Source organism: Lissotriton helveticus, chromosome 6, assembly GCF_964261635.1.
Source record: "Lissotriton helveticus chromosome 6, aLisHel1.1, whole genome shotgun sequence".
Taxonomy (NCBI): domain Eukaryota; kingdom Metazoa; phylum Chordata; class Amphibia; order Caudata; family Salamandridae; genus Lissotriton; species Lissotriton helveticus.
In genome coordinates, this window is record NC_136067.1 from 1,791,583,349 (window position 1) to 1,791,610,878 (window position 27,530).

General features: G+C 47.0%; 1 protein-coding gene across 1 annotated transcript in view; it reads right to left on the reverse strand.

Moving 5' to 3' along the window:
- DYNC2LI1 (dynein cytoplasmic 2 light intermediate chain 1) overlaps positions 1–27,530 on the reverse strand; it is a 352,340-nt gene that overhangs the window by 23,034 nt on the left and 301,776 nt on the right. Inside the window, exon 12 of the mRNA XM_078647108.1 lies at positions 23,988–24,080. Within this exon, the coding sequence (XP_078503234.1) occupies positions 23,988–24,080 (93 nt within the window). The remainder of the gene's footprint in view (positions 1–23,987; positions 24,081–27,530) is intronic.

A 27,530-nucleotide genomic window follows, 5' to 3' on the forward strand; every position in this document is an offset into this window, starting at 1 on the left:
ACTTGAAAAAAGACACAGGAACAAGTGCAGTGACTCTATTTGGGTTTTTAAAACACTCTGACCTCAGATTGGGGCTTGAGCTAAACCGCAGTTAATTGCTGTAATGCAGTAACAACACAAATGCTAGGTGTGACATTACCCCAGGATTCAAGGCTTCTGGTCCATCAATAAGGAACAACTTCTGAAGGCATCACCGTACGTCCTTCCACAATTATGTTTCCGAACTCACCACTAGCCTTTTATTGGTAGTATGGTGTCTAGGTATTTTGAAAACTGAACTATTCAGATTTGCCATTTGCCGAATTCAGCTTCGAATAGGTTTTACAATCGAATATTGCACAGGACAAGGGTTGCGATCCCTGGACATGGTCACTCATCCATCCTCATGATCTGTAGCTTTCCTTTCCTGCCATTAAGTTGTACAAGCCATGCAACACTTTGCAAAAACAGAAATATATTCATGAAGAACAGCATTTCAGAACTGTGGTATTACCGCATCACTATTAATCTGGAGGAACGGTAGACGTGGGCAAGAACCAGATCTACTGAATTTATCTCATGTCCACAGCATGCTAATTGAGAGCCAAATAACGCTAATCGCTTCTTAAATCAGATCTCCTCATCAGCAAGCTTAAGTAGATGTGTATCAATGATTGTACCAAATTTGTATATAATTGTTTGAACTAATTCCGAAATAATAATTTAAATTGATCTTTTTCTGTAGTAAGTGCACTGATTGTAACGAGTAGCTATTTGCCCGACATAGCCAGCAAAAAAGAGTTTCACAGAACAGAGTTCATATCTGCAAAATGATGATTTGGAAGTCCACAGTCCATTAGACAAAATTGTTTCCCCATCATATACAGGCGAGTTTAAAGCTGGCGTGTAGACCTGGTCCGGTTACTTAAGGTCAGTGAACTATAGTAACACGTGCTGTGTATTCATATGGCTAGTTATGGGTCATTATTGGCCGGTTGATAAAAACTGAAAAGGTTATTACCAGGAAAAATATTTCACAAAGTCCAAGGCGTGCAGATAAGGTAAAACACAATGCCAAGCTTTTGGGTTACTCTAGGTTACCATATTATTTCTGAAAACTCTACATAAATGATGGAACGAATGCCATCAATTTCATTTTGTTTACAGAGCTTATACTATTAATCTTTATTTACAACACATCTGTGTTTAATCAATGCTATACAACAGCGATCACTCTACTAGCAAACAGCAGCAATCAATTAACTAAGTGTATTTTGACAGCTTGGGTAACGTCCGCATGAGCTGTGGGTTCTCGAAGGGATCACTTACATGCCAAAGTAAAATAACAGGTTTCGAATCTGCTACCAATAGTTAAAAGAGATTTGCTTGTACCGGTGTGATTTAAAAACAGAGTAGGTGGATTGGTGTATGTTTAGAGAGCGGGCGATGTATGTGGCCAGAGGGAGACCCAAGAAATGGGTGAGATTTGGGGGCCCTGGAATGTGTATAGGGGTGATATATGCGCTCCCCCTGTCATACCGGATGATCCAGCATTGTCGGAAGATCCCTGAACCCGTATGTTGTTATTTTTGTTGTATTTCTTTGATCAAGAGGACGTCTTTGTATGTAATGCTTGTTAAGATGCAACCCAGTGTACTTATTTTTTGTATGTGTCTTTGATTTTATTTTGTGTGCATTAATAAAAAGAATTATAAAAAAAAACAGAGTAGGAGCTCAAGGTTTTCAGGAGCCTGCCACCAGCTCTGCCACATGCCAATAACAAAACTGCCCTTGTTTCGTTTCAGTTTAATGCCTTTTTCTTTACTCACCCTAAACTTTAGCTCTCTTTATTTCACTATTCTAAGCTCTTTATCATCTGTGAGATTTCCCTTTACATTGTTCTCTGATTTATCTCATCTTGCTCACCGTGCTGCTTTCTTCCTTTTCTGTCTTTTACTCTGAGTCGGTGTGATCATAAAAAATAAGTACCGGTCCCCAAGAATGAGAGGGCGTCCATCCTCTGTAACCACCAGCATATATTAAGCATTAGCATTCAGACTTCTTTAGATGATGTTTAACCTCACCATTCACCAGTGTCTCTTGCGCTACACAAGGTCTGAAGCTCAGCTATCGCCCTACGGACTGTATTTATGAGCAAGTTAATGCCATGATTAGTAGTGCACAACAAAGTAATACCCAGAAGGTGTCCACTGAGGGAGCAAGTCCAACTGCTTAAGTAGTTGGTGAATTTCGTACCTTAAACTTTCTGTATCGCTGTCGGCAGAAGAGGTACAGAAGCAAAGGCACAATTCAGTGGGAAATGTTATTCTATCCATAAAGCCCCCTCCCCCCCCCCCCAACGATTAATGAAGAGCAAATTGCATGGAGTTGAATTAGATTCTTTTCCTGGTTGAAAAGGTCACATACAAATCTGACAGTGGGCACCCCCAATCCTGACAAATTATAAGGGGCATTTCAAATGAATTGCCCAGTCTTAATTCATGGGTAATATCCTGCTCAAAAATCTGCAGTCACATTGACCTTTTTTAACAGATGAACTTCTAACAGACCAATTCCTTTTTTGGTGGTCAAATGCCAAATCTCTATCTCCTTTCTGCACAGAGAGCAAGACCCCACAGTCCTTGCTCGTTCGCCTAAGGCACTACACGTGTATTGTCTGTATGAACTGAGCCTCTTTCCCAAATATAGATGGAAAAATAAATGTGTGGGCCAACCTCTTTGCCCTTAATGTAAAAAGACTGATATGTAACTTTCTCTCCGGAAGACTCCACAGAACACTTAAAGACATAAACCTTAGAGGAGCATCGCAACCTCAAAAGGAAGCATCTGTTACTAAAGTCAATGGTTGCCAAAGCTTGTGAAAAGGTTCACTTGAACAAGCTCTCTGGCTGGCTCCATCCCGGTAGCTTCTCTAATAGCTCAGCATCAAGCGCAATGTTATCCTTTAGTTGATAACAATGCTGATTTCAGTGTAACTGAAGGATCACTGCAATGTTCTCATCCACATATGAGCCTTAGGTTGATGCAAGAAGCCACCAGACTAGCAACGTTCAGCACTGCTCTTGTATTTGTGATGGAAACTTGGTAAACTCCTTTGCCAAACCAAAGCATTAAGACTAATCTCTTCTGTGGAGTATATGATGGCTCGAAGCCAATGGAAAAAAATATCCAATGGTTAACTACCTGCAGTATCCATTGGTCTGACGTCATCCTCAGCTATTGGTTAAAAAAAACCTACTCAATCGGCCCACAACTGGGCATCTTGTGATGCTGCAAAAGCATGAATGCCAAAAAGAACAAGCAGGCCAATCCTTCCCTGAAAGAGTGAAATGGTTGCTGCTGCTTCAGAACGCAGACAAAAGCAAATGGCGAACCTGGCGCTCCTACACTGCTTGCAGTTATCAAAACCAGCACCTCCTTCTTCAAACTCAAAACTTGACTTCGCTTCCGAAGGTACAGCCACAGTTGTAACTGTTGTAACTGAAGAATGGACTGTCACTGAAGCTGCCTGTGCCAGAGCATCACTTATTCTATCAAAGGCTCCAGAACAGCCGCTACAGGTGCATCAAAAGGAAACCTTGCCTAATATCTCCAATATACCCTGCTTAAAGGTCTGTACCCGCTCTGGAGCAGGACTAGAGTAGAAAAAGATAGCTTTTTTAATTGTTGTAGTTCTGAAACAGAATCAGAGTTAAAAGATGCCTCTCCCTTAAAGCTCCTCTTACCATGAGACAACTGACGGTGGTCCCTTTTGTGCTTCTTATTTGTTACCAGGACTGTTCTTAGACTGACAGCGGGAGTTATACTCTCTTTAGAATGGGATCAGGATGTCTCTTTTAAAAAACCCACTATGAATTGCTTTAGGGTGCTTCCGTGCACACAGTTAATAAGACGTGGCACTGTGGAACGGTCTCAGACACCGCAAACGGTCCGAAAGCAGATCCATGACTGACATCAGCAAACAACACTTGGAGCACGGCTTAAATCCCAGAGAATTAGGAGGGAGCATTCTCCAAAAAACACAACAACAAAATCCACAGACAATCATCATCAGAAAACCAAAGACCAGATGTGCGGAAAGAAAGGAATGGGGTCAGCACTGGCTGGGTGTTCGTTATCGATGTGTGTCAATTAACGGAAAACAAAAACTGGAAAACCAATTGAAGAAAAACAAATCATGGAAAAACTATTTTAAGGATTAACATTATGCTTTACATATTGGACGGTTGGCTGGTCCAGACTTTTACTGTTTTAGGCTACAGTGTCTATTTTTTTATCTGTTTACTTAAGCAACGTTTCTTAACCTATGAATGACTAATATGATGTTTTGATTTAGTATCATGCACTTTTTCATTTGACTGATTTATGTGGTCTCTGTACATGTTTTAATAAACTGTTTTTTGATGTAATTTTGCAATAACATTGTTAAAAAAGAAGTGTTTTGAAATAACACAAAAAAAGGAACAATCACCTAGATTCATCAATGTCAAATTCTGCGATTCCTAAATTGCGAGAAAAAGCGAATCGCAATTTAAAAATCGCAGAATGGCATTCATGAAAAAATGCGAATAAAAAAAAGCGATTCGCAATCGGCCGCAATCGCCGATTGCGAGTTTCCGAAAATCGCATAAAAATCACAGAATCGGCCGATATCCTTGTTGAAATAGCGATCTCGCAATTACCGAAATCGCAAATTGCGATCTCGCTAATTGCGAGATCGCAAAAACGGGAATTCGCATTCTGAGCACAGTGATGACATCACAACCAGGAAGTAGGCAGGTTCCACCCTCATTCAGCATTGTGAGCCTGAACTGGAAGCAGCATTGCCAGAGCTCCCTCCAGAGTACCTACAGGTGAAATCCAGGAGACACCCCAGTGCACAACATGTCACAGGAAGCTGCAGGTGAAACTTCCACAGGAAGAAAAAGGAAAATTAAATTTTCAGAACAAGAGTTAGAACATCTGATAGAGGGAGTGTCCAAGGACCACAACCGCCTCTTCGGGAAGGACTCGAGAAGGGTGCCTGAGGCCGACAAAAGGAGGATTTGGGTGCGCATCTGCACAAAAGTGAATTCCGTGGGGGTTACCCAGCGCTCTGTGGATGACTTGAAAAAACGCTGGTACGACCTTAGAGGGCGGGCCAAGGAGAAGATCGCAGAGAGGCTGGGGGTGCGTGTTGCGACAGGAGGAGGGGAACCCACTGTCCCACCCAACACCCCACTTGAGGACCGAGTAGAGGACACCCTGAACCCGCAGGCATGCGTGGGGGTAATCCAGCTGGACTCCTCCCGACCCACCCAAGATACACAAGGTAAGTGCCATGCGACTGCGACCCTGCCCCTAACAATGGCCATGACCCCCGATCATCCCATTACAAACCCCAGTCATGCAGCCAAAGCACACCACAAAAGCCCTATTGCATTGTGGAACATGTAGTCTGACCACAATTACCATCTAGCCCCATACAGCCAGACCTGTTCAGTGAGAGGCAATCCTGTAGCGAGTCAGGGAATGGTAGCCTGCATGCATGTAGGAAGCTCCAATGTGTAAGTAACATGTCACTAATCAACGTCCACTTTACATCACAGGTGGCGCTGAAGTACCCAGTACGGACAGCGATGCCCTGCAAATTGAAGAAATTACAGAGGACACTGAGGGAGACGTACATCCATCCCCACAGCCAGGACCATCAGGGCAAGCTGCCGCACCAGCGGTCATAACACCACCTGCCCCTGTGGACAGTGCCACCTCTGCGCCAACAGGCGCAGCAGTACCACAGCGAGTGACTCAAACACCAGTGGGGCTGACAACACCAGCAGCAGCACGCAGACAAACCCGCCGCCCTGCGGCTGTGAGGAGCCAGTCCAGCGGACTGGTGAGGGAGCCGCGCAATACCACATCACGCGCTGGCAGGGGGGTGAACGTGCGGGCACCTGGGCTCTCTATTGAGCGCCGTATGCTCCACGTCCACCAGACACAAGCCCGTCATCTCGCTGCTATACATCTCCAGCTCAACAAGACCGCTAGGAATGTTGGTCAGCTGACTGACCGTGTGGAGAGGATGACCGCTGCTGTGGAGACCAACACCCAGGCCATGTTTAGCCAGCGGGACATCAACCAGCGCAGACACCGGCAGCTGCTGACCCGCCTATCTGCATACACGCGGTCAAATTATATAATTGGCAACGCGACCTCCCAGCTGTCACGACGCTCCTTGGCTATGCAGGCGCAAATGGTCCAGTGCTGTCAGGACGTCGCAAGAGCTCTGGAGCAAGTGACAACTGCAGTTCAGGGTATGCAGGCAACTGGCCATGGCCAGCCGGGGGGGGGGACGACACTAGTGAGGCTAATTCTAGCCATAGTAGCCAATCCGTGCCACTGGTGGTAGCACCCCGCCGCAGCACCAGGCCCTCTGCTGCCTCACGGCAAAATCACGGTAGTTCAGGGTATGCAGGCAACTGGCCATGGCCAGCCGGGGGGGGGGGGACGACGACACAAGTGAGGCTAATTCCAGCCATAGTAGCCAATCCGTGCCACTGGTGGTAGCACCCCGCCGCAGCACCAGGCCCTCTGCTGCCTCTCGGCAAAATCAGGAGGAGGAGGTGGAAAGAAGGTTAGGAGAATCTGCCTGGAGGCGGCATTGAACATTTGATTGGTACCATGAAGGGCCATGCTACTGCTACAAGCATGCCCTCCTCAATAACATGGGACATATGACGCAATATGCCAATCATGTTACAGTTTGGGGAGTTACCACTTTATTGTGCAAAAAACAATAAGAAATATTCTGTTAAACTTAATCTGACCCATGTCATTATTACTATTGTCATGCATGAGTGAAGTCTTGGGTGTGGGGAGTGGGTGCACTAGAATCAGTTCATGCTGATTTGGTTACGGCGCCTGTGTCCTTCTGCAGGATTCTCCCCGCGTGCATGACGCACATGTGCAGGTGGTCGGTTGTCCCCTTCCGACTCACTGCCAGAGATCTCTATAGGTATCCTGCGCTTGGTAGCAATGTTGTGGAGGATAGCACACACAGCCACGATGCGGCAGCAGACCTCAGGCTCGTATTTGATGGCCCCACCAGTCTTGTGAAGTATGCGGAATCTGCTTTTCAAAAGGCCAAATGTCCTCTCAATGCAATTTCTTGTGCGTATGTGTGCAGCACTGTAACGCCGTTGCTGTGGTGTTGCAGGGTTGAGGTATGGGGTGAGGAGGTACTCACGGAGAGCGTAGCCGCTGTCACCTGAATGAAAGGAGCAGAGGGTGAGTGCCTATTCTGCGCAGCTACATGATCACAGTGTACTATTTTGGGGCATGTGTACTTACCTAGTAGGTGTCTCTCCCCAAAGTCTCCCCTGGCCAGTCGTGTGTGGATGCCGCTGTGCCGGAATATGAAGGAGTCATGTGTGCTCCCCGGGTACTGTGCCACTATGTCCGTGATGATTGTCTTAGCATTGCACACCATCTGGATATTGAGGGAGTGGTAGGACATGCGGTTGCGGTACATGTATTCCGTTTGTGCTGGTGGGCAGATGTGGATGTGGGTACAGTCAATGCATCCTATTACATGTGGAAATTGTTCAACGTTGTAAAATTGAAGCTTGGTCTCATTCAAGTCCTGTTGGCTGGTGGGGAATGAGATGTAGTGGTGTAGCCGGGTCAGCATAGCCTCCAGGAAACACCTTAGGCAGCGGGACATGGTGGCTGGGATATCCCCCCTGCAACAGCGACTATCCCCTGGAAGCTTCCGGAGGCCAGAAGGTGCAGGCTGCACAATACCTGGACATGTGTGGGCACGGCATTGGTCCTCCTTGTTGGGTGCTGCATCAGGGGATCTAGGTCCCGGATCAGCTTGATGATCATTGCCCCATTCAGGCGGTACTTAGCGTAAATTTGCTCCCTGGTTTGGCCCAGAAGGGTGACCCGCTGGCGGAATATCCGCTCCTGGATCCTACGTCTGTTCTGTGCTGCTCGCTGTAGCCTTCGCCGCCTGACCACCATGTAGAGTCCTGGCATTGTGAGAGTCCTCATGCTCCAGCTGCATATCCTTAAGTGTGTTTGGTCAGGCCTGCACCTGTTGGTAGTTTGTTCAAGTTTTTTTGATTTTTTTTTTCCTTACTGGTTACCACCTGGTTTGGGTTCTCCTTAAATTGCACGTCGCAAATAGCGATTTTCGGGTTTTTCGCATTTTGCGATTTTTCTTGAATAGCGATTGCGATTATTTTGCGATGTCACAAATAAATTAGCAGATTCCATGGTTTCTCGCAATTTCCAATTCGCTAATGGGCTTCTTCCAGGATTGTGCGAATTTATTTGCGAACCCCACAATTTTTCTTTTGCGAATTCGATTTTTTGCGAATTCACTATCATGAATTCCTTTTATTCAAATTGCGATCGCAATTGCTAATTTGCAGCTATTGCGATCGCAATTTGGCTTCATGAATCTAGCTGAATGTGTCCTATTAGTCGCACCATCTGACCCCTTCTCACTACTGCAAACTTAAGCCACTAGACTCGGCCAAATCAGGCCTAGTGGACTAATGCGTCCACTAGTGGCCTGTGTTCGACCTCATGGTCATAGGTTCAAATACCGGCAGGTCCAATCAGCCTTTCAGCCTTTTGAGGTCAATAAAATGAGTACCCTTGAGTTGGGTAACAATAAATATCTGTTATTCAGCGCCAAGATACCCTTGAGTGAACAAGCGTTTTACAAATACACGTTATTTTATGAATAACCCATCATTGATAATCATCCAATTTAAAAAAAAAATTATGTGATAACGAAAGACAATAGTCACAATACAAGAAGTGCTGGCTTTTAGAAGGGCCTAATCCAGTCCGTAAGAGTGAGAATCAAATTGTAAACTCTGGTATTCTATTCCTGTTAGCTGGGACTACAATTTCTAGCAGACAGACATGGCCAAACACAAATTCAATGTCAGGACCAGAGGATCCGATTATGCTTTTTCCTTCTGCGCTTTAATAACAATATTTTTCCACAGCAGCTTTCAGAAAAAGTCACTCAACATTTTTATCCCAAACAGGGAAAAAAACGATAATCCAGCAAAAACAATAACCACAGATTGCATTAAACTATAACTCTCATAAGTCCATGAGACCCTTCCGAACATAGGCCTTCCTTAGTGTCCGCCCATCACAATAAGGTTCTCTGCAGCAGTTGTCCCTCCACTTTCTTTGCTGCTTCGCAGCACAGATAAGTCACTTTTTCTCTTCTTTCTGTATTTGGTTTGTTGGTGGTTTCGGGGACCCCCGTTGGTTAAAGCGGGACCCAGACTTGCTTGGGAATCGTTGGGGGTTTTGCCTTTAGGGTCCCGATGACCACAGGAGCGTTCTCGCTCCTTTCGCGGTCCTGTCCAATGCTTGCGGTCTTTCATTTTCTTCAGTTTCTTCAGTCGAGGAGACGTGCGGCGAGACAAACGGTTCTGTGAGCCTTGTCCCCACACTGCCACACCAGAACATCCTCTCGGGGGTCCGTATTTTCCTCATATTTTATAAGTTTTACGCCCTGGTGGGGGGGTCCGTATTGCGGCACTGCCACAGTGAGTGACTGCGGGCGTTTGAACGCCGGTACAGCACTTTAAAAGCTGTTTGCGCGCGCTGGGTGGTGGGTGGGCCCGTCAGCCAGCTGAGGGCCTGCTCGCGCGAGGTGTGTCTGCGGCCTCAATTTGCGGTTTTCTACACTGTGTTTAAGATCTTTGCAGCCTTGTGGGCCGCTTACAGGCTATCTTGCGGGTTTCCTCACCAGAGGCAGGTTTCCAAGGGAAATACTTTTAGTGGCTCTAATTGATTGCTTGGCAGTGTCCTTTGGGGCCGGTTCTGTCTCTCACCTTGCTGGTTGTCCCATAAGGGGGTTACTCCCCGCGCAAACATGATCCATTCGGAGTACTATGAGGAGGAGCAGGTTCAGTACCTGCCGTTGGATGATCAGTTTTTGGAGGCGGTGGATGAGTCCATCTTTAGGTGTGTAAACGATGTTGTGGGGCCTATGGAGGAGCGCCTGTAAAACTGCATTATCGCCGAGTGTGCTAAGTTGGTGTCTGCCCATTTGGACACTTCGGAGTCGCTCCCTACCTGCCCCCCTTCCCCCCCCCCCCAGGATGGACCTTCCCTACCCAAGAGAGGTCGCACGGAGGGGGGCGTGGGGGAGTCGCGGGGTGGACATTGACGCTTTTGATTGCCTCAAGAGCACGTTCCTGGCAAAGACGTCGGTGCCACTGCCTGCACCTTCCCCCACTCGGCTCCTGCGGCGTCTGTGGCTTCGAACCCCCCCGTCGCCAGATGTGGCTTCGCCAGAGGATACCGATGAGGACGGTGAGGGGTCTTCTCGGTCTTGGTGCCCAACCAGCTCTGCCGCTGAGTTGCCCCAGGATTCCTCGGGCATGCTGGACCCGGATGAAATTATTCATTCGCGGTCAGCGACCTGGACTCCGAGAGACAAGGTGGCGAAGTTTGTGGAGGGTCGCCTCCGGAAGCCGTTAGAAAAGGAGGCAAGGGGGTGCCTGCGAGCAGAGTGTCCTCGTCCAACTTTGGAGGGGAAGGTGGCCTACACTCCAGAGCTGGACTCCAAGATGGCCACCTTCTTGGCGAAATACGTCAAGGACCCACGTAAGGGCATCGACCGCTCCTGCCAAGATAAACTGTTGCGGTAGGGCCCTTAACAAAAATCTTGGACATGGCTGAGGAAGCCAAAGTATCAGGCTCCACCATATCGCCTGACGTTTTTTTGAACTGGGCATAGCGGGCGATAATATTTTTAGGGAACGCCAACAGTGCCGTCTCCACAGAATGGCGGCGGTCGTTATTAATTAAGTTGGATCCAAAGCTGGGGGACCTGGCATCCTCTGAAGTGGGGGCTGTGGCACAGGGGGGCCTCTTAGGGGACCCCTTTGTGAAAGAATTAGGGAAGTTTGTGGCCACTTTCACAAGTTTGGACAAGGCCCATTCCAATATCATGCGGGTTTTTCAGTCTCGTTTTTCCGGTGGGGCCGGTCGTGGCAGGGGCCGCGCGACCGGCCATGGCGGTGGCCGCGCGACCGGCCGTGGCGGTGGCCGTGCGACCGGCCGTGGCGGACAGCGAAACCCTGGCAGGGGACAAGGCTCCGGACGAGGCCAATATAACTCGAGGGCAAATTATACCAACTTTTATACAACCAGAGGCCAGAAATTCCGGGGCAGAGGAGGCTACAGGACCAACGCAGGAGGTCCCGCTACCAATGGTAAGTCTCATCTCCCCATCTCAAGTGCGGATTGGGGGGCAGTTGGCAAACTTCCTCGAGGCATGGAGAGCCATCACAAATGATGTTTGGGTCCTGCAAACCATTCAGGGTTTCCACATGGAGTTTTACGATTCAAGCCGTCAAGCAGGCTTCCCTCATCCTATCAGTTTCTACGGGGCCGATGCGCATCTCGTTGACGAGGAGATTTCAGAGCTGCTGCGCAAAGGGGCAGCGTGTCGGTCGTCCCTGCATCCCCAACATCTTCCTGGTGGAGAAAACGGATGGGGGGCAACGGCCGGTCATCATCTTGAAGGAGTTCAACGGTTGGATGATGTTCAAAATGGAGGGGATACAACTCCTTCAGGTTGTTCTCCTTCCAAACGACTGGATGGTGCGGTTGGATCTCAAGTACGCATATTTGGAGGTCCCGATCCATCACCCCTATCACCGTTTTTTGCAGTTCCAGTGGAGGCAACAGGTGTATGAGTTTACCGTCCTTTCGTTCGGGTTATCTCTGGCTCTATGGTGCTTCACGAACGTTCTACACCTGGCGGTGGAATTCTTGCGAAGCTAAGGAGTTCAGATGATCGTTTATTTAGACGACATCCTTCTCATGGCTCAATGCCCTCGCAGGTTCACTTTTCAATTGCAGCAGACGGTTTCTCTGTTACAGGGCTTAGGGTTCATAATCAACAGTCTTCCTAGGCTTTGTGGTGGATTCGGTTCACGCATATTTGAGCCTTCCTTCCCGGAAGGTGGCCAAGATCCGACACTTGCTCCGGCAGACCGTGTCCAAGTCGCACACACTTCCCTCCATCAGATCACCCGGGTGATAAGTCTCCTCTCCTCTTCCATCCAGGCGATCTTTCCGGGGCCCCTGCACCATCGCGGGCTGCAACGCATAAAGGCGCATCATCTCCGGAGAGGGTTGTCTTACGACCAGATGGTCCCTCTCTCGGAAGAGGTCAAGGAGGAAATGGCCTGGTGGCTCTCACATATGAGCGCCTGGAACGGCAGGGGCATTTTTGGGACCGCTCCCGACATTGTGATAGAGTTCAACGCCAGCAGGTCGGGTGGGGTGCTCGCTGCCGTGCTTTTTCTACCAGCGGCGAAAGGTCGTTAGACGAACAAGCACTTCACATCAATTGTTTGGAGCTTCTTGTGGAGTCCTTCGCGGTCTGGTGCTGGACCAGGGACAGAGTTTGCTCCTGTGTCCTGTTGAAAATGGACAATATCTTGGCGGTGCGTTACATCAACCCCGTGGGAGGCCCTCGGTCTCAGAATGTGGCCAACTTGGCGAAGGAGTTTTGGGGGTTTTGCCTGGAACACCACATACCGGTGACGGCGGAGTATCTTCCGGGCCAGGCCAATCAGGTGGCGGACTGGCATTTCCGTCACTTGCGAGATTTCAGCCAATGGAAGTTGGACGTTCAGGTTTTTCGGTGGTTGGACAACCTGTTGGGTCCGTTCTCGGTGGATCTGTTTGCGTCCCGTTTGGACCACCAGCTCCCGAGGTTTTGCAGTTGGAGGCTGGGCCCTCTGGCGCAGGCGACGGATGCCTTTTTGCAAGAGTGGGGGAAGGAACAGAATTATGCTTCTCCATGCTCGTGAGGTCGGCGGCCCAAGTTCGCCATTAGAAGGCAGAGGTGGTGGTAGTGACGCCAGTTTGGAGGTACCAAGTATGGTTTACAGTTCTTCTGGAACTTTCTTGGGATTTTCCAATCCCACAACCCCGATTTCCTCATCTTCTTCTGAATCCGGACGGGGAGCAGCATCGCCTGATCGCCCAGGGCTCTCTCCATCTCATGGCTTAGCGGCTTTCCAGGCCTTTCGGAATCGGCTGAGTCCCTCTTATCTAAGGCCTGGGCCTCAAGCATCTCCAAACGTTATCGATCCGCCTGGGTGAAGTGGTTTTGTTGGTGTCTTCAACGGGGCTTAGATTCTGTGGTCGCAGGCGTCGTTCCCATACTAAATTTTTGGGTGGAACTGGCGACAGACGGACTGGCGTATCAAACCATTAATGCTATGCATTCGGCTATCTAGGCGGCCCACCGTCCGGTGGATGGTTCCCCGGTGGGCGAGCATCCTTTCGTTTGCCGGCTCTTGAGGGGTATTTGTTTGTCCTTGCTCCCAGAGCCGCAGTATACGGTCTTGTGGGACGTCAATGTGGTTCTCAATTTGTTCTTGTCTTGGCAACCGAATAAATATCTTTCCTTGAAGGAACTTTCGGCCAAGTTGGCCATGTTGCTATGTCTAGTTTCTTGTTGCAGGGTTTCTGATGTGTATGCCCTGGACATTACTGCATGGGTGTTTTCTACGGAGGGTGTGACATTTACGATTGGTCGGCGAACGAAATCGGCTTCGAGAACAATTTCCTACCCAGCTTTTGTGGATGTACCCAAATTATGTGTCGTACATTGTCTGAACGAGGACTTAACTTCTGAGTTGCGCCCTCCGGGCGAGAGACAACTTCTTATTGCATTACGGAAACCGCACAAAGCTCTCTCATCTCCCACCATTGCTAGGTGGGTGCGTTGGGTCATGCAAGAGGTGGGTATAGACACTATTCAGTTTGGTGCTCACTCCTCCAGAGGAGCTATGGCCTCAAAGGCGTTTTCCCTGGGAGCTCGCTAAGAGGATCTGATGCGAGCCGCAGACTGGTCTTCGGATTCCACTTTTAAGCGGTTTTACTTCAAACCGATGGTAGATGTGGCGCATTTAGTGGTAAGTAAGCTTTGGACTAGCATAATCCTCGTCTCCGTGTCCTTAATAGAATTGAAACTTACCATCATTAACCTAGGCAAATTTCGATTCTCAGTAGCTCAAAATATTTTCAGAAGCGGGAATTGCTTGCAAATGTAAATCAGCACAAAACAACACTGTAGGAAATTGGCTGTGGAAGAAAGGGAATTTATTTCACTGGGATGAAGGTGGTTTTGGAATTATTGGTGTAGATACTACAGTAATGTTTAGAGATCCATTGTTAGATAGGGATGATTAATTTGAAGGCAATGCAGGAAGTGTCAGAGATGCTCCGAATTCACTGCCCTACTAATGATAGTTACAGGAATTAAAATTAAATCTAGGGTATAATCATAGAACTGAGTGGGGCTTTTAAGAATATCAGAATGGTCATGTCAGTTGTAGCTAATGGCAAACAAGCATATGGGGATTTGTCCGCTGAGCAAAGAGCCTGAAGTCAGAAAGTTTTGTATCTGAAGCAACTGTAGAAATGACATCACAGATGCAATAAACTGGGGTAATAATATGACCTTGGGGACAAAAGACAAGTTGCACACCGAGGCTTCTACATCTTACTTTGACAACTGGCAGTAAAATATTGTAATTGTTATTGCTATAATTGTTAATTAGCATTTTTGTAGCAGACAATCTGCCATTAGTATGGAACTTCAACGCATTTAGATATATCTATTCAAACCTGGTCTTTCATCTATGCTATAAACAAAATAGACTCAAACCAACTCCCACACGTCGAAGTGGTAATTTTCACAGACCCAGAGAGTTTTCGGATTTGTTTCTGATCCCTCTCCAACGCTTTCTGGCACTTCAGATTGGTATGCTGGTTAACTGTACATATTCAACACTGCAAGATATTGAAACTAATTTTTTTTCATTCTTGTAATTAGGAACACATGATTGCCCAAATACCCTAACATTACGTCTACAGCAGCAGTTTCTATTTAGGTCTACCAGCCACCTTCTTAAAAAGGTTGCGGCAAATGCACACAACTGCACTGTCTTGTCTCCAGTATAAAAAGAGCAGAACATCTCTTGTTTTTCAATGTTGTTGACTGTAGCACGTGGAATAATTCGTTTTTTTTTAAAACACTCTTCATGCTCGATAGCGCCTCCTTTACTTTCATCTAAGTGTGAGCAAATTGGCCCTCTGTAGCCCTTGGGTAAAATGTTGCTGGTAAGCCAGAAAGTGCCACTGACCATGTGTTCTGTCTTTCAAGCAAAGTCTTGCATCTTTCTTCCACCACCATTCCAGGGTTTTAATATTACCTAAAACGACACTGTCTGACTAATATGCTATACAACAGCTTGAGAATGAGACTTTTGCTGAAGCCAAGGCTTAGATGCAGTCCCAAAAAGAACAATTGATGGACAGAATGCTGCACAATGTCAAACATTCACCCCAGTACAGAGATCTGGACCTAATCCATCGTTTTTTTGCTCCCCATGCTATTCCAATTCATACCCAGCCATATGCAAACAAGTCATGACCCTGTTCCCGATGGGAACAGTCCAGCCCGAACTGCCAGGCCTGGCCCTCGCTGGACTGGAAACAAGCATCCCGGGACCGGTTTCGGGGCATCAACCCTCATCGGGCAGGCTAGGTTGACTCCAGTGGCATGGAAAGCACGGGACCCACATCAGGGCATACCCGTCCAACTCGGGGTGACAAATGCAAAAAGAATAATTGTTGGACAGAATGCTGAACATGTCAAACATTCACCCCAGTATAGAGATCTGGGCCTAAATCCATTATTTATTTGCTATCCATGCCAGTCCAGTTCAGACCCAGCCATATGCAAATCAGTCTTCACCCTGTTCCCCATGGGAACAGTCCAGCCCAAACTGCCAGGCCAGGTAATCCCTGGACTGTAAACAAGCATCCTGGGACCGGTTTCGGGGCACCACACCATATCAGCCAGGCTAGCTTGACTCCAGCAGCATGAAGAGCACGGGACCCATGTCTGGGCATACCCGTCCCACTCGAGGTGACAAATGCAAAAATAACAATAGATGGACAGAATGCTGCACAATGCCAAACAATCACCCCAGGACATAGATCTGGGCCTAAATCGATCCGTTTTTTGCTCCCCAAGCCATTCCAGTTCAGACCCAGCCATATGCAAATCAGTCTTGACCCAGTTCCCCATGAGAACAGTCCAGCCCGAAGTGCCAGGCCTTGTCCTCCTTGGACTGGAAACAAGCATCCTCGGACCAGTTATGGGGCATTACCCCTCATCAGCCAGGCTAGATTGACTCCAGTGGCATAGAGAGCACGGGACCCACATCTGGGCATACCCGCCCCACTCGGGGTGACAAATGCAAAAAGAACAATTGAAAGACAGAATGCTGCACAATGTCAATCATTCACCCCAGTACAGACATCTGGGCCTAAATCAATTGTTTTTTTTGCTCCCCATTCCATTCCAGTTCAGACTCAGCCATATGCAAATCAGTCTTTACCCTGTTTCCCATGGAAACAGTCCTGCACGAACTGCTAGGCCACTTCCTCACTGGACTGGAAAAAAGCATCCTGGGACCGGTTTCGGGGCATCACCTGTCATCAGCCAGGCTAGTGGTAAATTGTTTTGCAAGCTTTGCACAGTTGGGGCTAAATTGATATTCTCTTGCTGCTAGCAATTCACGTATTGGCTTAGAACTCTTGCCAAATCACATCTGAATTGAATTGGTACCCAATCTAGAACCCTTTGCACATGTATTGAATTCCTCTGTAAATCTTTTGCACGGCACAATAAGTAAATTGTTGGACACTTTCTTTTAACAAAGTTTTATTTAATTCTTTTTTTAGCTACAACTAAAATGTTTTAATTAACTGTACAATAAACTCACCTTAACCTGACCTATTAGGAAATGCTCAAATAGCGATTACCTAATTGCAATTTGCAGATAATCGCAATTAGGTAATCACTATTTGAAATAATGACAAATGTGTTCCCAAGTTCGTGAACATTTTATCTAATATGCGCAAAAACAGTTTGGGAAAATGTGAAATTGTACATGTGAAAATCCACAAAAGGAATATGTGCATAACAAATTGCGATGTGTGTCAGCATTTTGAAGTGTATAACTATCTAACCCTGGTCGAAACCTGCAGTCACAAATCCATGTATCCCTCAGTAAGAGGAAACCAAACGAATCTGTAGCTGTAGAATATACTCCTAACCAGTTGCAGGAGTATACTCAATAGCAGGGAACAAACTAGCTCTGTTTAATGAAAATTCCTCATAAAATAACACTCAAGCAAGACATGAAAACAAAATAAAGAAATCCTTAATTTTCCTTTTCAAAACAGAATGTAACACAGCACCCAAATCAAAAGGTACATCACATTGGAGTAATGCAACACAAACACAAAGCAGTGCAAAACAACAAACTAACACATTCCCATCACAACAAAATACCACACAAGAAATGTATACAAACATTCTTGTCACACACTAACACCTCCAGAATCTTGTTTTCATAATACAGATAAAGGGTATTCGGGGCAAGCACTGCCTTATCTTACCAGCAAAGACCTGAAATACTGCAAGTCAAAAAAGTCTTATTATCCAGCCTATATGCTCTGAATAAATCCCAACTCAAATAAATCCCTTGTCACAGCAAAATATCAACTTCTTAAAGGACTGCTGTTTGTTCTAGTCTATATTCATTCCAGGTAGAAAATATGGTGTTTTCTGTTTGTTTTATAAACTGGATGGAAACTTAATAATCAAAAATATATTTTCAAATGTTCAAGATAGAATTAAAAAAATGATACAGATTTTTTACAGATTGAATTTAAAAAAGGGTGCCGCTCGGAGTCGCTTGTCAGAGGTCGCAGAGGACTGTTGCCTGTCATCACGGGACATTGAATACCATTTTCAAAAACGGAGCAGCTGGGGCTAACTTTTACCGGGCGTGCTGAACTACAGTCGGACTGCGAGTCCCAGGAGCCGCGGCGTTCTTGGAGCCGCACCTGGGGCTCTTCCGGCTGACCACGCCTCCCGCCCCCTGTGTGTCACGTCTCCTTTCCACCAATAACAGAGGGGAATTGGACGCGCATCGCGGGACGCGCACGGGCCAAGGCGCGGGGCGAAGACCGGGCAAAGAGCGGGTCGTTTGAGGCCGTTCGAGGACGGCAGAGACCGGACCGCCCCCCCCCCCCCCCTCTTTGCTCCCACTCTCTCTGCCCACGTATTGGTATCTGGATTTATCCAAACTGCACAAATTGTACAAATAGCGGCTCCACAATGAGTAAAATGGAGACTAGGAGCAAAACAACCTTGGCCACGGTTGGACCCGTCACGGCTGGAACCGGCCACGGTAAAATTGACAATTATTTCCTTAAGGCAGGATCTCTCTTGATTGACGATATTACAGTCCTAGAAAGACGCATCTCCCAGGAAATCGAGTGGGTCAGGAGGTCGTCCATGGGTACTTTAGCGTTAGCCAAGACCCCTGAGGGAAGGTTGGTTGTGAATGGATTACTGGCCGGGGCTTGCGGGGGCGATCAGCCACCCACAAACTTAGACCTCTCTGAGGAAACCTTAAGTGACCTGGAAGACATGAGCCTACTCAAACTTCCAATGACCCAAACAGTACAACCCTCAAACTCTACTACGAAGGGAGCCACCCCACAACCCCTAAACTTACCCAGGGAGGAATCCTCGGTGGCAATGCCCACCCTTGATACAGCAGATTCATCAAGTAGAGCTAGGGGAGAAAGGGAAGGGGCTATAAAAAAAGGAAGATGGGGGGACCATGCAACAAAGAGAGGAAGGCTAAAATACCGAGATTAGGCACCACACAAGATAAGGCCAGCCCCAATAATACTATTGTGGAGACCTCTATATTAGATAGAACAGAACCTCTTTCATTAGTTAATGCTTCCACTGAACCTCCGCCTCCTACAACAGATGACACCTTGGAGGCAGTTGGAGAGGATATTACACTTGCAGACATAGGCAATCTGTTCAGGTCTTTGTTCAGCCCTATAGAAGCTCGCCTGATTAGGATAGAAGCAAGGCTGACCAATTTTGAGAAATCTACCACTCAGTTTATGGATAGCTGGAAAGCCGAGAACAACCGCCCCATATTACCGTAGATCCAAAGCCCAATAAGGGTGTGGAGTCTCAGAACCTGACTAAGAAAAAGGGGACAGAAACTTCCAAACTCCCTAACCCAAATCCCAAGCAAAAACCCGCTACCCAGCAGGTGGCTAGTGCAAAAATCAGTAATCCTCCCCCATGCCCACAGCCATTAGCAACAGCAACCGATGCAGCACACTCACAGTCAATAGCCACTCCACTTCCCAACTCTTCATCAACTAAATATTACATTACAGAAGACACAAAAAATCGTAACAGTAAATCTTCCGCCAGAGGTAGCCACATACACTGTAATTTTGGCTGGGGTACCAGAACTAAAACCAGCAGCCATTGAAACAGGGGCCTCATTAAAAAACAAGGTCATAAACTGGCTATCTACATTTAGGCCGCTGCCGAGAGGTATGACTAGCGACATTCGTATGGTGATAAGAGTCTAATGGGTGGGGAAGAGGCCCAAAACAATTAGCGGCGACTGTATACTGGTCAGCTTCAAAGAACCAGGGACAGTCTCCTATATTTGTGGTTGCTTTCCGGATGAAGAGGGGAATAACATCCAGCCGCTCCCTCTCTCATTCTTTTATCCATCAAACACCCACACAGCTAATGAACAGAGATGGGGATGCCCCCAGGATCCACTGGGGAACTGGGAGCATAATCAAGGAGGGAGGAGGGACCCATACCACCAAAGGCGAATGGCATCGGGCATGCTTTGATATATAACGAGGCTGAGGGCTGGGAAACTGTCAGCAGGAGAGGGCTGGAAAGGGGTGGACGAGAGCGAGGAGCACCCTGGCCCCCTAGATACTATCAGCCCCCTTATCTCCCAACTTTCAATCGCTTTGATTGCCTTGAAATGGTGGCTTGACAGTTCGAGTCGAAAGGTAGGGCATATTCCCATTTTTACGGGCAAGCCACACCTAATACCATAGGGGGAGGCGGGGACAATCTGTGCGCTTTATTATGCAACACTACCCAAGGGGAAGAACATGTAGTCCCCATAAACCTAGGAGTTCCCCAACAGAGAGTAGAAATGGCACCAGAACCAGTGGATGACCATAGGGGACAAGGGCCTATAGGGGGGACATCCCCAAAAGACCATAACAACCTAATGATAAATCCAGGTTCACTGGAGTGTAGTCAGCTTGCCACCCAAACAAGAGAGTATCACACCTTAAAGCTGCTGTCATGGAATGTAGCTGGACTAGCCAATAAAATAGACTCCCAATCGTGGGCCGACCTAATTGATTCCAAAAGTGTATGTCTCTTGCAAGAGACCTGGGCAAGGGAGGAGCACACTTTCCGGGGCTTTGACATATTTACGATACCGGCAAAATGGGGAGGGAGGGGTCGTCCATCGGGAGGACTTGCAATCTAGGTGGCATCCGATTTGGGTTGTCTAGCCACACGCCAAGATGTGGATTCAGAAGACATATTGGCCGTCCTCTTGGAATGGCCCAGATTGCCTAAACTACTTATAATAAATGCTTATTCCAGACCACTCCCTACATCCAGCGTCTCAAAAACTATAGAAGAACTGTCGTCCTTCTTGGAGGCCATTCCGGGTGGCACACCATATGTAGTGGGGGGGGGGATTTCAACTCGCATTTTGAGCCATTACCGGGCCTACTTGATGGACCCTCCCTATAGGAGGATTCAAGTTGGCAGGTTCCACCCTCAGAGGCCCCCCCCTCCGAGAGCTTGGACACCATTAGCCGTACAGATAAATACACTTACCCTCACCCATGGTCTCAGGGCTTGTAATGGCCGCGTCAAATCGGACATCCCGAGTAAATGTACATATAACAAAACAGGACTAAACTAGACTAGATTATCTCCTGGTACAGTTATCTGCTTGGAAACGGGTTATAGACTTCAGAGTGATACCCAGAGAAGACAGCGACCACAATGCCCTGGAACTGGAATACGTCATCCCTCGTACTGAGGACAGGGTACAGGACGAACAAAGGGCCAGGGCAGGACATCTCCTGGAAAATAACAGAAAGAGAATAAGATGGGAGAAGCTGTCCACTAGAGACGATAAGCTAGCGATCCTCTACGCAAGGGTCACAACGATTCTAGAAGAGGCATTCGCATCGTGGGCGCCACTGAGCACCCAGGAAAATAGAGAACACCTCCGGAGTATACATGAACAATTACTTAAAACCCTAGAGATGGATCTGTTTAGCACTGGACCCTCTAGGACCAGGGGAATACACAAAGATGCCTGGTTTAATATCACATGCCGAAATGCCAAACGCGACCTTGTGCTTACAATTAAAGTGGGAGGAGATTCGTGCCAGAAGGAGGGGGTACAAGACACTCGTGGCAAACGCCAAGGTGGAGTGGGATCTCCAGCATTGGGAGAACCTCTCTGAGTTACTAGCAATCAGGGACTCCCGCAAATTTTGGCGTGTGGTCAATCAAGGTTCTGAAAATCTTCCATCGGCAATTGAACCAAATATTGCCCCGAGCATGTGGCAAAACCACTATCAGTCCTTATATGCCCCGGAGGCTGAATTCTTGGAATCCCCACCTGAAATCAGGCAACGTGTTCAGGCCCCGGAGGCTTTCACTGAAAAAGAGGTAAGGGCGGCGATTGCAGGGTTATCCTCTGGTAAGGCACCGGGGCTGGATGGGGTGCCGGGAGATTTATTCAAACAGGAACCGGGCATCTGGGCGCCCTACCTTCTGTTGATATTCAATGCAGTTCTTGAGGGGATGGAATTACCTGATACTTGGCTGGGGCGGAGGTGGTCCCGATATTTAAAAAGGGATCTCCTCTGCTTCCAGACAACTATCGCCCAATAAGTCTCATTGACGTGTCGCAGAAGTTATTTGGTAGGCTAATACTCAATAGGCTACAGACCTGGCTGGATGAGACAGACACCCTCAGTCCACTTCAAGCAGGATTCAGAAGAGGAGTCTCCACAGTCGATCAAATATTTAGACTAAACATCATCTATTGGAAGACAGCACTGATCGAGGGCGGCGCTCTGTACGCGGTCTTTGTGGACCTACGTGCCGCATTCGATTTGGTCCCAAGGGCAAAATTGTGGGAGGTAATGGCCGAGTTGGGAGTCCCTGAAGATATCCTTGAAATTCTAATCAGACTCCACAAAGATAACTACGCACGAGTTAGATGCGGGAAAGATGGCAAGCTGACCGATAGGTTCCCCGTTCGCAGAGGGGTGAGGCAGGGTTGTGTGCTAGCCCCGACCCTGTTTTGCCTCTTTGTGAACGGGGTGATAGAGCATCTGAGGAGGATTGCTAACATTGATGCACCAAAATTGAACGGCAGCAGGGTGCCTGCAATTATGTTTGCGGATGACACCCTGCTGCTGTCCAAATCACCTATGGGGCTACAGAGGGTCCTGGACGGATTCCTAGGCTTTTGTAATGAAAGGGGGCTTGAAATCAACCCTGCAAAGACAAAATGTATGATTCTTAATCCTAAGGCCAACAATCGCCCAAATCCCCGCCTGGGCACAACATGTCTGGAAAGGGTTGACACAATAGAATACCTTGGGATAACCCTAAACCAGAATTTAACATGGTCGGCCCATATAACAAAAGCTAGCATGAAACTATCGCAGAGGGCGGGAGGCATCACGAGATTTGCTAGGAAATCCCCACTCCGCCCTTTGGCACCTGCCATCCACATTTATAAAGCTCAGGCTCGGGGGGGAATTATCTATGGAAGCGAGCTGTGGGGTTATACCCCGACACATACTATCCAAACCATAGAAAATAAATTCATCAGACAGCTGGCTGCTCTTCCCCCAAGTACTCCACTACTCCCACTGAGACTAGACCTGGCTCTGAGACCTATCACGGAAGAACTGGGCCTCAAACCCCTGACCTGTTGGCGTCGCCTGTGGAGTAGCCAGGATCTTGCCAACTACAGAGCGGAGCTCCAGGAATTTCTTACTTTACCAAACGCCACTAAAATTCCTTGGCTAAAGTACATAAGGAGAATGTGTGTGACTCTTGGAGTGCCTGACTTATGGTCGGATCCAGAAAGCGCGTGCACAAGGATCTCCAGAAAAGCATTGTCTACTTTGTTTTACAACTACATGCTCCAAAAAACCCTGGATACCACTCGGGAGGGGTCCCTAACCGATCTCTTTATCAAAATCAAAGATTCGTACAGCCATGAATGTGTTCTGGATGGCATGACACCGGTGTTTACAAGGAAGATCTTTCTGCAATGGAGGTATGGGTCTCTCACCTTAAGGTCCTTTACAAAGGCTTGGGCAGGTAGATCAGAGACTGGGGCGTGCCCGGCATGTGCATACAAATCGGAGAATGACTTGCATGTGGTTCTGTTCTGTGGAGCCTACACCAGAATCAGGAGATATTGGCTGGTTCCTCACTTAAAAAATTTGGGCTTCAGAACATATGCTCCGGCCTATAGAGTCCTAAAATCGGATCTATCTCCGCCAACAGTGTTTGCTATGGCAACATTTTTGACTGCAATGTGGCGGGTACGCGCCCGAATAATTAAGGACACCGCAACACTGTGAACACCTCCTCTACCTCCCTTGTATCTGGCCTAAGCTTTTTTTTTTTTTTAGAACTGCATTTTATATAGCACATTTCTATTTCTTTACTGCCCTTATTGGGTTTTAAATGTATTTCATTGAATATTTTATCTTGTATATATCTTTTATGATCTTTCATGATCGAAATAAAGATTTGAAACTTGAAAGAATTTTAAAAAGGATGCAATTCAACTGTTTTTGTAAGAAGTCAAATTGTGAAGCGTTCTGCAAAGGAAAGGTATGTTATACCCAACATCCGTCAATCTTCTGGCTACTACAGATGCCGTTAACAGATTAAAGATATATAAGAGAAAGAAATTATCTTTAAAAGTGGTTACCTGATCCTTCTGTGCTCGCATTACATCAACCTCATGTTCTGCATAGTGTGGATCTTTGGCTGGATCTTTGATATCTTTCAGATCACCAATATTCTATTAGGACACATATAAAACTAGATTAAAGTAAAGTAACAACCACCGATCAGCAATTTAGAAGCAGGGGCACGTTTGTCCCACATTAAATATCCACTAAAACTGCTGTGTACCATGAATTAATAGTAAGATAAATCCTTAGTCTTTCTTGGAAGAAAAGATGGATTTGAAATGTGAAATTTCACCTGCCTGTGCATTAAGGGCGTGTACATTCTAAAAAAGACAATTGATGAGAAAATGAAAGTTCTCATATCTTTCTATGTTGATGAACTTTACTGGATTTGCCCAAATAATTAAAGAGAAAGGTAAAATGTTGATACAATTACTTTAAACAGTTAAACATTACTTATATCCTATTCCACACTACCAGACCCAGAGTGCAATTTATAGATAAATGCATTCAGAAAATCCTGCACTACGGTGTACTATAAAATGGCCACTAGATGGCAACATAGTTTGATTGATGGAAGAATCCAGTCATCTAGCAAAACGTTGTCTGCAGGTTTTTAGGTCGAGCCTAGTCAGCGCTAGTGCTGCCTCTTCGAGACATGCTGTATTCACTCTGTGAAACCAATGGGGATGATGGACGGAGTGTTGAACATTGCAAGCCCCATCCATCATCATTCTTTAGCTCACTCTGCCACCCCAGTTCAGACATGGCCATATGCAAATCAGTCTGACCCTGTGCCTCATGGGAACAGTCCAGCCCGAACTGCCAAGCCATGTCTTTCCTGGTCCGGAAACAAGCATCCTGGGACCGGTTTCTGGCTAATCAGCCATCATCAGCCAGGCTAGCTTGAATCCAGTGTCAAAGAGAGCAAGGGACCCACGTCTGGGCATACCCTGCCAACTTAGGGCGAACAATGCAAAACCAATGGGCATGATGGACGGAGTGTTGAACATTGCAAGCACTCACCCCCAGTCAACTGATCTGGGTTTAATCCACCATCATTCTTTAGCTCACTCCGCCACCCCAGTTCAGACATGGCCATATGCAAATCAGTCTGACCCTGTGCCTCATGGGAACAGTCCAGCCCAAACTGCCAAGCCATGTCTTCCATGGACCGGAAACAAGCATCCTGGGACCGGTTTCTGGCTAATCAGCCGTTATCTGCCAGGCTAGCTTGAATCCAGTGGCAAAGTGAGCAAGGGTCCCACGTCTGGGCATACCCTGCCAACTTAGGGCGAACAAAGCAAAACCAAAGGGGATGATGAACGGAGTGTTGAACATTGCAAGCACTCACCCCCAGTCAACTGATCTGGGTTTAATCCATCATCATTATTTAGCTCTCTTCGCCACCCCAGTTCAGATATGGCCATATGCAAATCAGTCTGACCATTTGCCTCATGGGACTGATTTGCATATGGCCATGTCTGAACTGGGGTGGTGTGGTGAGCAAAATAGCGCTGGATTAAACCCAAATCTGTGACTGGGGGTGAATGTTTTGCCATTGTGCAACATTCCGTCCATCAATTGATGTTTTTGCATTTGTCACCCCGAGTGGGACGGGTATGCTCAGACGTGAGTCCCGTGCTCTCCATGCCACTGGAATCAGGCTTTCCTGGCTGATAACCAGAATCATGTCCTAGGATGCTTGATTCCGGTCCAGGGAAGACATGGCTTGGCAGTTCGGGCTGGACTGTTCCCATGAGGCACAGGGTCAAGACTGATTTGCATATCGCCATGTCTGAACTGGGGTGGTATGGTGAGCAAAATAACGATGGATTAAACCCAGATCTGTGACTGGGGGTGAATGTTTTGCCATTGTGCAACATTCCGTCCATCAATTGTTGTTTTTGCAGTATTCACTCTGTGGAATCACACCCCACCCCTTGCCTTTTTAGTTGTGACTTCAATTGTCCTTTAAAACGTCTTACCTGCTAGCTGGTAATCTTTCCTCTTTGTTCCACCCTACGCTCATTTGTTTCCTCCCACAGAGCAGTGCCTAACTTCAGGTATCAATGTTTTTTAGTTTCCTGCTCATATTCAGAGCTCCACTCCATATCTCCAAGCGCCGTTTTTATTATTGTTTTTTTAGTATCTGTTCCGCTTTTTATTCGATGGCCATGACAAAACCAAAAGGTTGCCAGCCAATATCAAACTAATGGTTCTGCCAATGGCTGTTAAAGCTGTGGAATGTAGAGCCTCACTGACTGGTGCACACATGCAGAAGGCAGGACTGAAAGTGTTATCATGAACAAAATGCGGAATGGTAAGATCGCGCAGTGGCCAGCTCAGCTGTAGGTGACAATTTTCAGAAGGTGCTTTAAGGCAGACTTTAAAAAGAATGATTAATTTAACTGCTGCCACTTGGAACACCAGGTTTAAAACAGTTAGTTAACATATGTTTAGTTTATTTTATTCTTAAAAATGAAGATTTTCTTGGTTTTATTCCCCATCCTTATCGTTATGTGGGCTGGCTTGCTTCTCCGTTTTTTTCCACAGGCCTTGACCTTGTTTAGACTTATTTTAAAGAGACGTTGTGCTTATTTTTAGCATTCAACCAGACAACGTGAGAATAGAATTTTACTCATCAATCTACGCTAAACACAGGAAGAGTCTGAGTATTATCTTTGGGTATAATGTCCTCTATCTGTAGCCTTTCACACCAGAACTTTCCATACCCCGTCCTACAGTCTCTTCTGCCTGTAAATCATAAGTGATCCCTTTGCCTAGCTCCATAAACTCCTTTCCTTGAGTGAGCCTCTGCCATTCCAAAGGAGTCCATGTGACACTTGATTATACCAGCAACTCTCCGATTTGGAGCACCAATACGAGTGAACCTTTGTCTGAACTCGGTAGCCCGTCTGTCAGCTTATGAGACTCCTGCCTGCGAGGCCCCCGTCAACCTGTTGCCTCGTGAGTGAGGGCATAGTCCGATATTTAAGAGTGCAATCCAATTGTAGTAAATGAAGGTCAAACCACTCTAGAAGGGAGATGCAGGTTTTCGATAAAGGCTCAGCCTCTTGGAGTCCTCGGAGGCATGTTGTGTTATGGGAGAGTGAATATCAATAAAAAGAGGGTGACACTCACCAGAACGCGAGTTGACAGATATACCTATAAGCCCCTCATTATCGCTTCACCTCGTGTTTGTTGTACACTTCCAGCTAAAGTTTCCTTGAATTACAGCGAAGCTGCTGACATTTCTCTTATTTGCCCTGTCAAGTTTACAAATTGTGATTTATTTATTTTTTTGTCCTTTTTTTTGTCTTTTTAGGGCTATAATCGTACCTTCCCTCCCTAAAATGAGTAGATTGTGTGTGCTTCGATTTGTTATTTGTACATTTGTTTGCAGACACCGTTTCTTCTTTAACTGTGCTTGTTTTGCCATTTTCTATCAGTGCCCCGGTGCACTGAAGGGAACTGCCTGGCACAGGCTGAGACCTGGAGAAGGGAGTGCCCTTTTTACTGGTCGATAATTGCAAATCAGGAAATATTAGGGAGACACA